At 40.3% G+C, this 13,244-nt stretch overlaps 1 protein-coding gene and 8 non-coding genes across 9 annotated transcripts in view; 8 read left to right on the top strand and 1 right to left on the bottom strand.

The window, feature by feature from the left end:
* Positions 1-7,759, bottom strand: part of LOC124267082 (phosphatidylinositol 4-kinase alpha-like) — an 87,733-nt gene extending 79,974 nt beyond the window's left edge. Inside the window, 5 exon segments of the mRNA XM_046701918.1 lie at positions 271-343; positions 1,197-1,282; positions 2,960-3,053; positions 3,175-3,291; positions 7,638-7,759. Of these exon segments, the coding sequence (XP_046557874.1) occupies positions 271-343; positions 1,197-1,282; positions 2,960-3,053; positions 3,175-3,291; positions 7,638-7,724 (457 nt within the window). The 5' untranslated portion in view covers positions 7,725-7,759.
* A 368-nt stretch (positions 7,760-8,127) lies between these two features.
* On the top strand, positions 8,128-8,201 carry Trnai-aau. The gene has a single exon. It is a non-coding gene; the product is annotated as a tRNA-Ile (tRNA).
* Positions 8,202-8,786: 585 nt separating this feature from the next.
* Positions 8,787-8,860, top strand: Trnai-aau. Its single transcript has one exon. It is a non-coding gene; the product is annotated as a tRNA-Ile (tRNA).
* A 582-nt stretch (positions 8,861-9,442) lies between these two features.
* Positions 9,443-9,516, top strand: Trnai-aau. The gene has a single exon. It is a non-coding gene; the product is annotated as a tRNA-Ile (tRNA).
* A 580-nt stretch (positions 9,517-10,096) lies between these two features.
* On the top strand, positions 10,097-10,171 carry Trnai-aau. Its single transcript has one exon. It is a non-coding gene; the product is annotated as a tRNA-Ile (tRNA).
* A 580-nt stretch (positions 10,172-10,751) lies between these two features.
* Positions 10,752-10,827, top strand: Trnai-aau. The gene has a single exon. It is a non-coding gene; the product is annotated as a tRNA-Ile (tRNA).
* An 859-nt stretch (positions 10,828-11,686) lies between these two features.
* Positions 11,687-11,760, top strand: Trnai-aau. The gene has a single exon. It is a non-coding gene; the product is annotated as a tRNA-Ile (tRNA).
* Positions 11,761-12,339: 579 nt separating this feature from the next.
* Trnai-aau lies at positions 12,340-12,413 on the top strand. The gene has a single exon. It is a non-coding gene; the product is annotated as a tRNA-Ile (tRNA).
* A 581-nt stretch (positions 12,414-12,994) lies between these two features.
* Trnai-aau lies at positions 12,995-13,068 on the top strand. Its single transcript has one exon. It is a non-coding gene; the product is annotated as a tRNA-Ile (tRNA).
* The last annotated feature ends 176 nt before the right edge of the window (positions 13,069-13,244 follow it).

The raw sequence follows: 13,244 nt of genomic DNA, 5'->3' as shown, positions 1-13,244 counted from the left end.
CGGGTTTTCGGCATGACGAGCCAACGCTTTAACCATTAGGCTACCCCACCGCCCCTAGTGGCATTTAGAAGTTGGTGTGATGAACAATACTAAAGTATGTAAAATACTACCCTGCCTTTAGTATTGTACATCATTTGCTTGATAATGGTGTTAGTAGCTACACCAAAACATCGCTCATATTATATTAAAGAAGTTGTATATCTATAGAACTCTCCCTGTTGGTTAAAAAACCTTGAAGACAAGCTGATTGAGAACATCTTATTATCTTACCTTTAGGAATTTCATATGCTCCTTCACATAGTTTAGTGAGAACTTCCATCACGTCCAACTGGGTAGAGATGATCTGATAGAAAGTAATATTTGCTTGACATTAGCAACAGTGCTTATGAGATCGAAGGCAACAAAAAACACATTGTCAGACTCATCTACAGTAGGAAATTACTGTTCTTTATAACAATGACAGTCTTGTGTATGAATTGTGAATGAGTCTACTGGGATTTAAGGTCCTGGGGGTAGTGTTGAGGTTAAAGTTTTTGATTGTCACGTCAAAGACCTGGGTTCGATTCCCCACATGGGCACAACTTACAAGGTGTGAAGCCCATTTCTGGTGTCTCCCGTTGTGATATTGATGAAATGTTGCTAAAGCAGTGTAAAACTGAACTCACTCTACAGGGGTTTAATCTGCTTCCATCAGTATGTTGGATATGAAGAGTGGTTATCAAGGCAGGGAAGGTCACTGTATGTTTCAGTGATAATTTGGTATTGCCTTGACTAAACATGTGATTATTATGTAAAGTTCAAAAAGGGTGGTGTGTATATTTATACCTAGGTCATTTGACAGTAACAGAAAACAATTGAAACAGAGCTTTTAAGTGAATGAGCAAGTTTTTAGCAATATTCTGGCAAAATCACGGCCGAGACACCAGAAAAAGGCTTCACAAATTGTACCCATGTTAGGAATCAAACCTGGGTCTTCGGTGATGAGCGAATGCTTTAACCACTTGGCTGCTCCATTGCCCCAGGAGCTTTAAAGCATCATCATTTATGTAACATATGAAAATGAGTGAGTGACCTGTGTTAAATGCTGCAATTATTTATTTTTATTGCATCCTCCACGACATTCAAATGTTTCAGGCCCTGGGTATCATTAAACATTGGATCATCTGAAGAAATAGCCAGGCTGGCACTCGTCTCACCTGATCTTTCAGTTCCGAATCACGAAAGGCCACATCACTGAGGATGGTGTTAAGGCAGAAACTGAAACACTCCGGCATCGGCAGCTCTAAAGAAAAGAAGGAAGGGCTCTCATTGGATCAAACTTTACAATATAAGACTCCAACTCACTTTTATAACTGAAAGATTCTCATTGTATGGATCAAACAGTATGACAGAATAACTCTCACCCTGTGAATCAAACATTATGACAGAAAGACTTTCATCCTCTCGATCAAACAATATAACAGAATGACGTTCATCCCCTGGATCAAACATCATGACTGAATGACTTTCATCCTCTGGATCAAACATTATGACAGAATGACTTTCATCCTCTGGATCAAACAGTATGACAGAATGACTCTTATCCCCAGGATCAAACAGTATGACAGAATGACTCTCATCCTCTGGATCAAACAGTATGACAGAATGACTTTCATCCTCTGGATCAAACAGTATGACAGAATGACTCTTATCCCCAGGATCAAACAGTATGACAGAATGACTCTCATCCTCTGGATCAAACAGTATGACAGAATGACTCTCATCCTCTGGATCAAACAGTATGACAGAATGACTCTCATCCTCTGGATCAAACACTATGACAGAATGACTGTCATCCTCTGGATCAAACATTATGGACACTTACTGTACTTGTTAAGACCTCCAGGCCCAGAATCACTGAGGCCCTTCACAGACCCCATGAGCCTTGGAGAGTCCTAGTCTGAACACTTACTGTACTTGTTAAGACCTCCAGGCCCCTCTACCCACAGGGCCTTGGACAGACTCCTTGTCTGAACACTTACTGTACTTGTTAAGACCTCGAGGCCCTCAACCCAAAGGCCCTTGGAGAGACTTCTAGTCTGAACACTTACTGTACTTGTTAAGACCTCCAGGTCCCTCTACCGACAGGCCCTTGGACAGACTCCTTGTCTGAACACTTACTGTACTTGTTAAGACCTCGAGGCCCTTCAACCCAAAGGCCCTTGGAGAGAGTCCTAGTCTGAACACTTACTGTACTTGTTAAGACCTCGAGGCCCCTCAACCCACTGGGCCTTGGAGAGACTCCTAGTCTGAACACTTACTGTACTTGTTAAGACCTCGAGGCCCCTCAACCCACTGGCCCTTGGAGAGACTCCTAGTCTGAACACTTACTATACTTGTTAAGACCTCGAGGCCCTTCAACCCACTGGGCCTTGGAGAGACTACTAGTCTGAACACTTACTATACTTGTTAAGACCTCGAGGCCCTTCAACCCACTGGGCCTTGGAGAGACTCCTAGTCTGAACACTTACTGTACTTGTTAAGACCTCGAGGCCCCTCAACCCACTGGGCCTTGGAGAGACTCCTAGTCTGAACACTTACTGTACTTGTTAAGACCTCGAGGCCCTTCAACCCACTGGGCCTTGGAGAGACTCCTAGTCTGAACACTTACTGTACTTGTTAAGACCTCGAGGCCCTTCAACCCACTGGCCCTTGGAGAGACTCCTAGTCTGAACACTTACTGTACTATACTTGTTAAGACCTCCAGGCCCTAATCTGAACACTCAACCAACAGGCCCAACCCACTGGACCATGGAGAGACTCCTAGTCTGAACACTTACTGTACTTGTTAAGACCTCGAGGCCCTTCAACCCACTGGCCCTTGGAGAGACTCCTAGTCTGAACACTTACTGTACTTGTTAAGACCTCGAGGCCCCTCAACCCAAAGGCCCTTGGAGAGACTCCTAGTCTGAACACTTACTGTACTTGTTAAGACCTCGAGGCCCTTCAACCCACTGGGCCTTGGATAGCCCCTGCAGCACCTTCAGAAGATAGGGAAGTATCTTGTCCTTGTACTGAAGCAGAAAATGTAGAAATGTAGAAAATGAGTACACAAATATATAGAAAATATGTTCTGGCATGACTTTGTATGCTTCACACTGATTTCACGAGAGTAAAACAAAGGTGTAGACAGACCTGCAGGCCGGATTCCAGGAAGTAAACACCGAGCGCAATGACTGCATCCTGTCCTCGCTGGTCCAACTTCAGGGTTCCACGGGATAATGTAGGGCACAGATTCAGCAGCCGACTCACCTGAACATAGAAACAAGATGGTACATATCCCGTACCGCAAATGCTGAAATGATAGTATGGGTCCAGAGTTGTTAACTTCTACCGAGGCAAATGTTTCTCTGGAAGCCTCTACTTTCACTGGAAAAAGTCTGTTAACGGTAATGTTCACTTCGCTTCAAAATATCTGATACACTCTGTTTGCTTATCTTGTATTTCTCAGCATGATCTTACTATATTGACCTCTCTGACTCGTCAATAAGTTTCACTTTGTCAGCAAGTGACAAATCAGTCCGCCTATGTTTCACTGGTTTGTCTGCCATAACTATGATGAGAATGTGAAACGAGCAAGTAATCTGTCATTAATAAGACTGCAAACTGACACTTATTTAACTGACATTAATTAATATGTGTTTATAGAATTAATTAACCATTGTGAACAGAAGTAACAGAGATGTTTATTCAACAGACTGTTATTTTAGTCAACTACAAAGCATTGTTCTCACAGCGAGTTGATTGTCGGAACTGTTATATTAGTCCGTATTCCGTAATTGAGAGAATCAGGATTATAAAGCAAGCTTTAATGATGAATTAACAACAATTTTGCCGGGACTCAGAGAGTTGTCCCGTTTATCATGTTTATAGAGAAAACCGGATTACACAGTCCGTATTCCACTGCAGTTACATTTCGTACCCACTGCAGTCAAAACACTGTTAACTCTTAACCAAAGAACATTTGCCTGCCACAGAACCCTGGATAAATCTCTGATTCTATCTTTTCCAAACCAGAAGCAATGCAGGTATGGCCACTGCTAGTCCAGCCCAGTGAGGATCTGTGTTAAAGGTCACATAAACCCTAGGGGGTACAAATACATAAATCACTAACTGGCATTGTTATAAATGAAACCCCGTCATTAAAACTACTCATTTCGACCTTTAATTGACTTAAATCGACCTTTTTGACAACAGTGCACAATTCTCACCCGCGAACGAAATTTCAACCAATCAGAGCGGCGCGCCCCTGTGACGTCATGTGAGGAATAGCTTTGAGAGCCGATGCAGAATTCATCTACATTTTAGGGGTAAATTATCGTGTTTACAGGCTTGTATAAACCTGAAATCGTGACAATTGTTGTGGAAAATGAAAGCTATATGTTCTCACAATCTACTGTCATTTAATTTTGTCTCCTGCTTTGCCTAGTTTCCGAAGTTACAACTTGTTTTCATAGACGATTCTGTCAAAATCGATTGGTGTCGTTAGGGCCCTATTTGTATAATGACTGATCCAAATTGATCCCATTTCTGTGTTGTTTTACCTCGATATTTAATCATGTCATGTAAATATCTGTTTGTATTCTCAAAACAGTGTCGGCCCATAAGTTTTCACATGCAATACAGCAATTAATACTCCCTCGCTGTAACCCGTGTTAGGTGGTATAAACCTACACATGTTATTTGTCATCATTCACTTGATGGTCAGTTAATGAATTTATAACAGGTATAATTAGTGGTAACACACTTAGATTACCCGACAAAGGTTCCCATTTGGCATTTCTTGTGTCTGGAGTAAATATTCAACATTATAAACATCGATCAAAGGATTAACCGATAACACGCTGATTGATTAATTACTTTTATCTTACACAGCGAAATTGTCAAAAGGTAGTGTTTATGTATGTAGATTTACTAATCTATACTGAATACACTCTGTCGTGGTCGGTGTTCGCGTAAAAACAACGCCCTTCTTTCAAAGGATTAACCGGCAATACATTGATTGATTGCCCATTATTGGCTAACTAAATTACTGTTTTAAAGAAAGGCGGACATTATGCAATTAGTTGCCAGGTGTGCTATCTTGGGTGACCAATGAGACTATACACCAATACCTGAAAAGATTTATCACTTTTTTTCGTATATATTAAACTGTTAAAAGACACATCATTTGGAACAGTTTTGTGGATATTGATGGATACATTCCTCGAACAAGGTAATGGCCTGATATTGTTCCTATAACTTTAATCTGTTTTAATTTTAATATTTGCATTTTGTTTTTATTCATTTGTCGTGAGTAAACAGAATCATTGTTTTCACCAAGTGAAGTGTAATGAGACAGACAACATGCACTAGGTGTGTGTGTGCTAATTATGATTCACATTGGCAAACTATAAAATGTCTAGATATTACAGTTCTGTTATAAATTCACTATAAGTATCAGCAGATCGCCTGCTTTTTATTTAGTTTCAAAATGCATACAAGTGTGATAATAAACTAATTAGGATTATAAGACCAAATATAAAGACGCATTACTGACTAGTATCTACATACTGGTGAGTGGACATTAACCATGGAATGTAGCAAGAAATTTATCGCGCAGTATTGTGACTTCGACCCCACCTCGCCCGCGGAAGAAATCGTTATGTTATAAGTTGTGTCATGCAAAATTCGCTTTGGTTATGATTCCAATACATATTTAACAACGAGTAGAAAGTAGTCTTGATTTTCTAACTTGATGAAAACAAACTATAATCTCATTAATTCTAACAGATTTTTTATTTTTAAAATGGCGGCGCTCTGTCAGGAACATCCGCCAGTCTGAGGATAAATGGTATTTAGGTTTGTTTTCACTGAAAGTTACAAAATCAAAACTACTTTTCTACTGGTAGTAAAATATGTATTTGATTGATGGCCAATAGGATTTTGCATGACATAGCATATATCATAACAATTTCTCTCGTGGCAGCGGTAGGTGGGTGTCAATATAATACTACTTTACAATATTATTGTTACTCGACCACAACCTCACTTCCGAGGAAGAAATCGCTATGTTACAAGTTGTGTCATAGAAAATCTTTATGGTCATCAATCATATGCATATTTTACTACAACTAGTAAGTAGTTTTGATTCTTTAACTTCCGTGAAGCCGCATCTGAACACAAGTAAGATATCGCTTCAGGCTTCCACAACGCCGCTTCGCGACTCACAAACATAACCCATTTAGCACCTTAACTGCGCGGGTCCTGTGGAAATCTGTGCATGGGGACACCATCGCCCGACCCCTAGGAGCAATTGATGACAAAGCAACGATTCGCATGTCGCCGTTGATGTCGAAAAATCATCAAAATGATGAGCGTGCTACACATTTTCTATACAACTAACTGAAAATCGCTCCTCATATGACGCCACTGCAGTGCTCTGGCGACAGAGTTACGTAAACCTGTCTGTGGTTTCGCTTGGCGGCGAGAGGGAAGCAGGCTAATTTTTGGCCACTTTTAATCGCCGGCATTAATTAACCACAAGTTTTTAAAGAATAAATTTGGTGTTCCGCGATAAGACTAACCACAAATCTTTCATATGTAATGGTTAAAAGAGTAACAAAAACAAAGTTTAGTGGTTCTTTAATGCTGTTTTCATTTCTTAGTTTCCCTATCCTGACGGTCCCGACGCTTAGAACCACCTTTTTTACGTCGCTCACACGGCCGTAGCGTTACACAAGTATAAAACATGCTTATATCAATGTCGCTCCCTAACAATGATACAATGGATACTCATGGATTAAATATCTAAACTGACCTTTGTTCTGTAGTAAAAACAGCTGTAAGTGTCTCAGTGTGTTTACTTATCACAGATTATAGTGTGATTTTGATTGATTGCATCTCACCCAGAACTAGTTTTTCTATACATTTCTAGTTAGAAAATGAAAAGGGGACTTTTTCCCGGATCACTTTTTTTACCAAGGCGAATTTAGGACTTTTTTACGGGTACATCTACTTTCTTACCGAGGACTGCAAATAACCCGGTAAGACTTCCGCCCGTATCCCCCCTAAATGTTAAGGATGAGGAATAATTTCTTTGAATGGCATTTTTAGAAGTTGGATATATGTCTTTCAGATACAATTAAAGAAACATTTTAAACCTCTTCCTTATCAGATGAGGAGTACATTTATATATATATTCAGGTGATATGATTTGACTAGAATGAAATTGAAGGGGGGGGCGGTACGGGCGGAAGTCTTTCCGTAATGGTATGTTGTACAAACCTGCGGAATTATTAAAATTGTTCATTGGCATTTTAGCTTATATAAATAAATATTTAGGTAAATACGTTGCATCAGCTGAAAATAGACTTAGCGTCATGTGTTTATAATGCACTCTTTCATAGGCGACTATCACAACCATGAAGGCAAAGAAAGGTATTTAGTTGGTGTCACTTGTCAGATGGATCACTCAAGTGCCCTGAAGTGGGCAGGGACATGAACTGTTTTGACAGCGGCATCGCAGAGATTACCGGATTTTGATATGTTTTCCTAACACCGCTACGGAGTCCAGGTAAGCTGTGATTTGGAACGAAAGCCTAAATGACCATTCTTACCTTGAGCCAAGGCGTAGGTTTAATCATGCCAAGAGACCTTGCAAGTTGAAGAAGCATCCTGGCGTGAGAACACTTCTCGTCCGCCATTTTGGAACTGGGTTGTCTCCCTTTCACTTATCAACCCGAGCGGTCGCAACTTCACCACACCAAGAAGTTATTTAATAAATATAAAAATAAAGCTTTATACTAAAACCAGAGAATGTACTTTATCGGTATCAATGTTTACAAACATTATTAACTAAGTATTTTACTTGTATATTATTACTTTGATAAGTAAAACATAGCGTTTATGAAGTGCAGTGAGTAAGACTGGGCGACCCGCACTTTTTAAGACAAACGCACGTATCTGTTAATATTTATCAGTTCAGAAATCATTTGCACGAGTGCACAGTACACATGCATGTGCCATGTTGTTTAAGCTGCAACCTCAGCTTGTCAGGGCCTTGTGAAAGGCGAATGCCCTGCTTATTATTGCTGTGGCTGGTAAGATGGCCGATTAGCTCAGTTGGTTAGAGCGCCGTGCTAATAACGCGGATGTCATGGGTTCGAGCCCCATATTGGCCACGAAAGTTTTTGATGATGTTTTTTCAATGCATTATTTCTCACGAATGGCCGTTTGTGCCTCTTTCAGGTATTTTCTTCTCTAAATGAGTTGGTTTTGAGACGCATATGAATGCTTTTCCGGGATATACTATATCCTGATTTGCGTTTTATTTTTAAACCTTAGCACTATATAATTGACCAGCACAGAGGAGGAGTTTCGTCCTTTGCATAGCCGTGTATATCTCTATGTAAAGGTTTTCTCGTTCACCCTTTTTCTTTTCTATTCTGATTGTGAATAGTTCAATGTTCTTATGGAAGACTATGTAAAAGTGTCAATCCAAACTTTCCTTATATTTCTATGCAAGTCGTCAGAGGGCAAGGAGTTTGTGGAGTTTTGCTTGATATTTATCTTCAGAAAAAGAAGTAACCATATTTTGTGCACACATGTGTGATGTGTGTGTTTGGTGTAAGCAATCCATTTGCACAAAAAGACAAGTGCCCATGCAGTACACATGCATGTGTCATGTTGTTTAAGCTGCAACCTCAGCTTGTCAGGGCCTTGTGAAAGGCGAATGCCCTGCTTATTATTGCTGTGGCTGGTAAGATGGCCGATTAGCTCAGTTGGTTAGAGCGCCGTGCTAATAACGCGGATGTCATGGGTTCGAGCCCCATATTGGCCACGAAAGTTTTTGATGTTTTTTCAATGCATTATTTCTCGAATGGCCGTTTGTGCCTCTTTCAGGTATTTTCTTCTCTAAATGAGTTGGTTTTGAGACGCATATGAATGCTTTTCCGGGATATACTATATCCTGATTTGCGTTTTATTTTTAAACCTTAGCACTATATAATTGACCAGCACAGAGGAGGAGTTTCGTCCTTTGCATAGCCGTGTATATCTCTATGTAAAGGTTTTCTCGTTCACCCTTTTTCTTTCTATTCTGATTGTGAATAGTTCAATGTTCTTATGGAAGACTATGTAAAAGTGTCAATCCAAACTTTCCTTATATTTCTATGCAAGTCGTCAGAGGGCAAGGAGTTTGTGGAGTTTTGCCTGATATTTATCTTCAGAAAAAGAAGTAACCATATTTTGTGCACACATGTGTGATGTGTGTGTGTTTGGTGTAAGCAATCCATTTGCACAAAAAGACAAGTGCCCATGCAGTACACATGCATGTGTCATGTTGTTTAAGCTGCAAACCTCAGCTTGTCAGGGCCTTGTGAAAGGCGAATGCCCTGCTTATTATTGCTGTGGCTGGTAAGATGGCCGATTAGCTCAGTTGGTTAGAGCGCCGTGCTAATAACGCGGATGTCATGGGTTCGAGCCCCATATTGGCCACGAAAGTTTTGATGTTTTTCAATGCATTATTTCTCACGAATGGCCGTTTGTGCCTCTTTCAGGTATTTTCTTCTCTAAATGAGTTGGTTTTGAGACGCATATGAATGCTTTTCCGGGATATACTATATCCTGATTTGCGTTTTATTTTTAAACCTTAGCACTATATAATTGACCAGCACAGAGGAGGAGTTTCGTCCTTTGCATAGCCGTGTGTATCTCTATGTAAAGGTTTTCTCGTTCACCCTTTTTCTTTTCTATTCTGATTGTGAATAGTTCAATGTTCTTATGGAAGACTATGTAAAAGTGTCAATCCAAACTTTCCTTATATTTCTATGCAAGTCGTCAGAGGGCAAGGAGTTTGTGGAGTTTTGCCTGATATTTATCTTCAGAAAAGAAGTAACCATATTTTGTGCACACATGTGTGATGTGTGTGTGTTTGGTGTAAGCAATCCATTTGCACAAAAGACAAGTGCCCATGCAGTACACATGCATGTGTCATGTTGTTTAAGCTGCAACCTCAGCTTGTCAGGGCCTTGTGAAAGGCGAATGCCCTGCTTATTATTGCTGTGGCTGGTAAGATGGCCGATTAGCTCAGTTGGTTAGAGCGCCAGTGCTAATAACGCGGATGTCATGGGTTCGAGCCCCATATTGGCCACGAAAGTTTTTGATGTTTTTCAATGCATTATTTCTCACGAATGGCCGTTTGTGCCTCTTTCAGGTATTTTCTTCTCTAAATGAGTTGGTTTTGAGACGCATATGAATGCTTTTCCGGGATATACTATATCCTGATTTGCGTTTTATTTTTAAACCTTAGCACTATATAATTGACCAGCACAGAGGAGGAGTTTCGTCCTTTGCATAGCCGTGTATATCTCTATGTAAAGGTTTTCATCATTCACCTTTTTCTTTTCTATTCTGATTGTGAATAGTTCAATGTTCTTATGGAAGACTATGTAAAAGTGTCAATCCAAACTTTCCTTATATTTCTATGCAAGTCGTCAGAGGGCAAGGAGTTTGTGGAGTTTTGCCTGATATTTATCTTCAGAAAAAGAAGTAACCATATTTTGTGCACATGTGTGATGTGTGTGTGTTTGGTGTAAGCAATCCATTTGCACAAAAGACAAGTGCCCATGCAGTACACATGCATGTGTCATGTTGTTTAAGCTGCAACCTCAGCTTGTCAGGGCCTTGTGAAAGGCGAATGCCCTGCTTATTATTGCTGTGGCTGGTAAGATGGCCGATTAGCTCAGTTGGTTAGAGCGCCGTGCTAATAACGCGGATGTCATGGGTTCGAGAGCCCCATATTGGCCACGAAAGTTTTGATGTTTTTTCAATGCATTATTTCTCCCGAATGGCCGTTTGTGCCTCTTTCAGGTATTTTCTCTAAATGAGTTGGTTTTGAGACGCATATGAATGCTTTTCCGGGATATACTATTAGCACTATATAATTGATCAGTTACTAGAGGAGGAGTTTCGTCCTTTGCATAGCCGTGGGTATCATTTCAATGATTTGCATTTATTTTCTAAACCTCACTATATATCTTCAGAATGACCAGCACAGAGGGAGGAGTTTCATGCAGTCCGTTGTGCTGTATCTCAGCTTGGCCTGTAAAGGTTTTCTCCTTCACCCTTTTGCCGTTTGTGCTCTTTCAGGTATTTTCTTCTCTAAATGAGTTGGTTTTGAGACGCATATGAATGCTTTTCCGGGATATACTATATCCTGATTTGCGTTTTATTTTAAACCTTAGCACTATATAATTGACCAGCACAGAGGAGGAGTTTCGTCCTTTGCATAGCCGTGTGTATCTCTATGTAAAGGTTTTCTCCTTCACCCTTTTTCTTTCTATTCTGATTGTGAATAGTTCAATGTTCTTATGGAAGACTATGTAAAAGTGTCAATCCAAACTTTCCTTATATTTCTATGCAAGTCGTCAGAGGGCAAGGAGTTTGTGGAGTTTTGCCTGATATTTATCTTCAGAAAAAGAAGTAACCATATTTTGTGCACACATGTGTGATGTGTGTGTGTTTGGTGTAAGCAATCCATTTGCACAAAAAAGACAAGTGCCCATGCAGTACACATGCATGTGTCATGTTGTTTGCTGCAACCTCAGCTTGTCAGGGCCTTGTGAAAGGCGAATGCCCTGCTTATTATTGCTGTGGCTGGTAAGATGGCCGATTAGCTCAGTTGGTTAGAGCGCCGTGCTAATAACGCGGATGTCATGGGTTCGAGCCCCATATTGGCCACGAAAGTTTTGATGTTTTTCAATGCATTATTTCTCCGAATGGCCGTTTGTGCCTCTTTCAGGTATTTTTCTTCTAAATGAGTTGGTTTTGAGACGCATATGAATGCTTTTCCGGGATATACTATATCCTGATTTGCGTTTTATTTTTAAACCTTAGCACTATATAATTGACCAGCACAGAGGAGGAGTTTCGTCCTTTGCATAGCCGTGTGTATCTCTATGTAAAGGTTTTCTCTTCACCCTTTTTCTTTCTATTCTGATTGTGAATAGTTCAATGTTCTTATGGAAGACTATGTAAAAGTGTCAATCCAAACTTTCCTTATATTTCTATGCAAGTCGTCAGAGGGCAAGGAGTTTGTGGAGTTTTGCCTGATATTTATCTTCAGAAAAAAAGAAGTAACTATATTTTGTGCACACATGTGTGATGTGTGTGTGTTTGCGTAAGCAATCCATTTGCAACAAAAGACAAGTGCCCATGCAGTACACATGCATGTGTCATGTTGTTTAAGCTGCAACCTCAGCTTGTCAGGGCCTTGTGAAAGGCGAATGCCCTGCTTATTATTGCTGTGGCTGGTAAGATGGCCGATTAGCTCAGTTGGTTAGAGCGCCGTGCTAATAACGCGGATGTCATGGGTTCGAGCCCCATATTGGCCACGAAAGTTTTGATGTTTTTCAATGCATTATTTCTCCCGAATGGCCGTTTGTGCCTCTTTCAGGTATTTTCTTCTCTAAATGAGTTGGTTTTGAGACGCATATGAATGCTTTTCCGGGATATACTATATCCTGATTTGCGTTTTATTTTAAACCTTAGCACTATATAATTGACCAGCACAGAGGAGGAGTTTCGTCCTTTGCATAGCCGTGTGTATCTCTATGTAAAGGTTTTCTCCTTCACCCTTTTTCTTTTCTATTCTGATTGTGAATAGTTCAATGTTCTTATGGAAGACTATGTAAAAGTGTCAATCCAAACTTTCCTTATATTTCTATGCAAGTCGTCAGAGGGCAAGGAGTTTGTGGAGTTTTGCCTGATATTTATCTTCAGAAAAAAGAAGTAACCATATTTTGTGCACACATGTGTGATGTGTGTGTGTTTGGTGTAAGCAATCCATTTGCACAAAAGACAAGTGCCCATGCAGTACACATGCATGTGTCATGTTGTTTAAGCTGCAACCTCAGCTTGTCAGGGCCTTGTGAAAGGCGAATGCCCTGCTTATTATTGCTGTGGCTGGTAAGATGGCCGATTAGCTCAGTTGGTTAGAGCGCCGTGCTAATAACGCGGATGTCATGGGTTCGAGCCCCATATTGGCCACGAAAGTTTTGATGTTTTTCAATGCATTATTTCTCACGAATGGCCGTTTGTGCCTCTTTCAGGTATTTTCTTCTCTAAATGAGTTGGTTTTGAGACGCATATGAATGCTTTTCCGGGATATACTATATCCTGATTTGCGTTTTATTTTAAACCTTAGCACTATATAATTGACCAGC

The sequence above is a fragment of the Haliotis rubra genome, unplaced genomic scaffold (assembly GCF_003918875.1).
Source record: "Haliotis rubra isolate DU_JTF1 unplaced genomic scaffold, ASM391887v1 Scf1001, whole genome shotgun sequence".
NCBI classification, from domain to species: domain Eukaryota; kingdom Metazoa; phylum Mollusca; class Gastropoda; order Lepetellida; family Haliotidae; genus Haliotis; species Haliotis rubra.
Note: the sequence above shows the minus strand (reverse complement) of the source record. Positions and strands in the feature narration are given on the sequence as shown.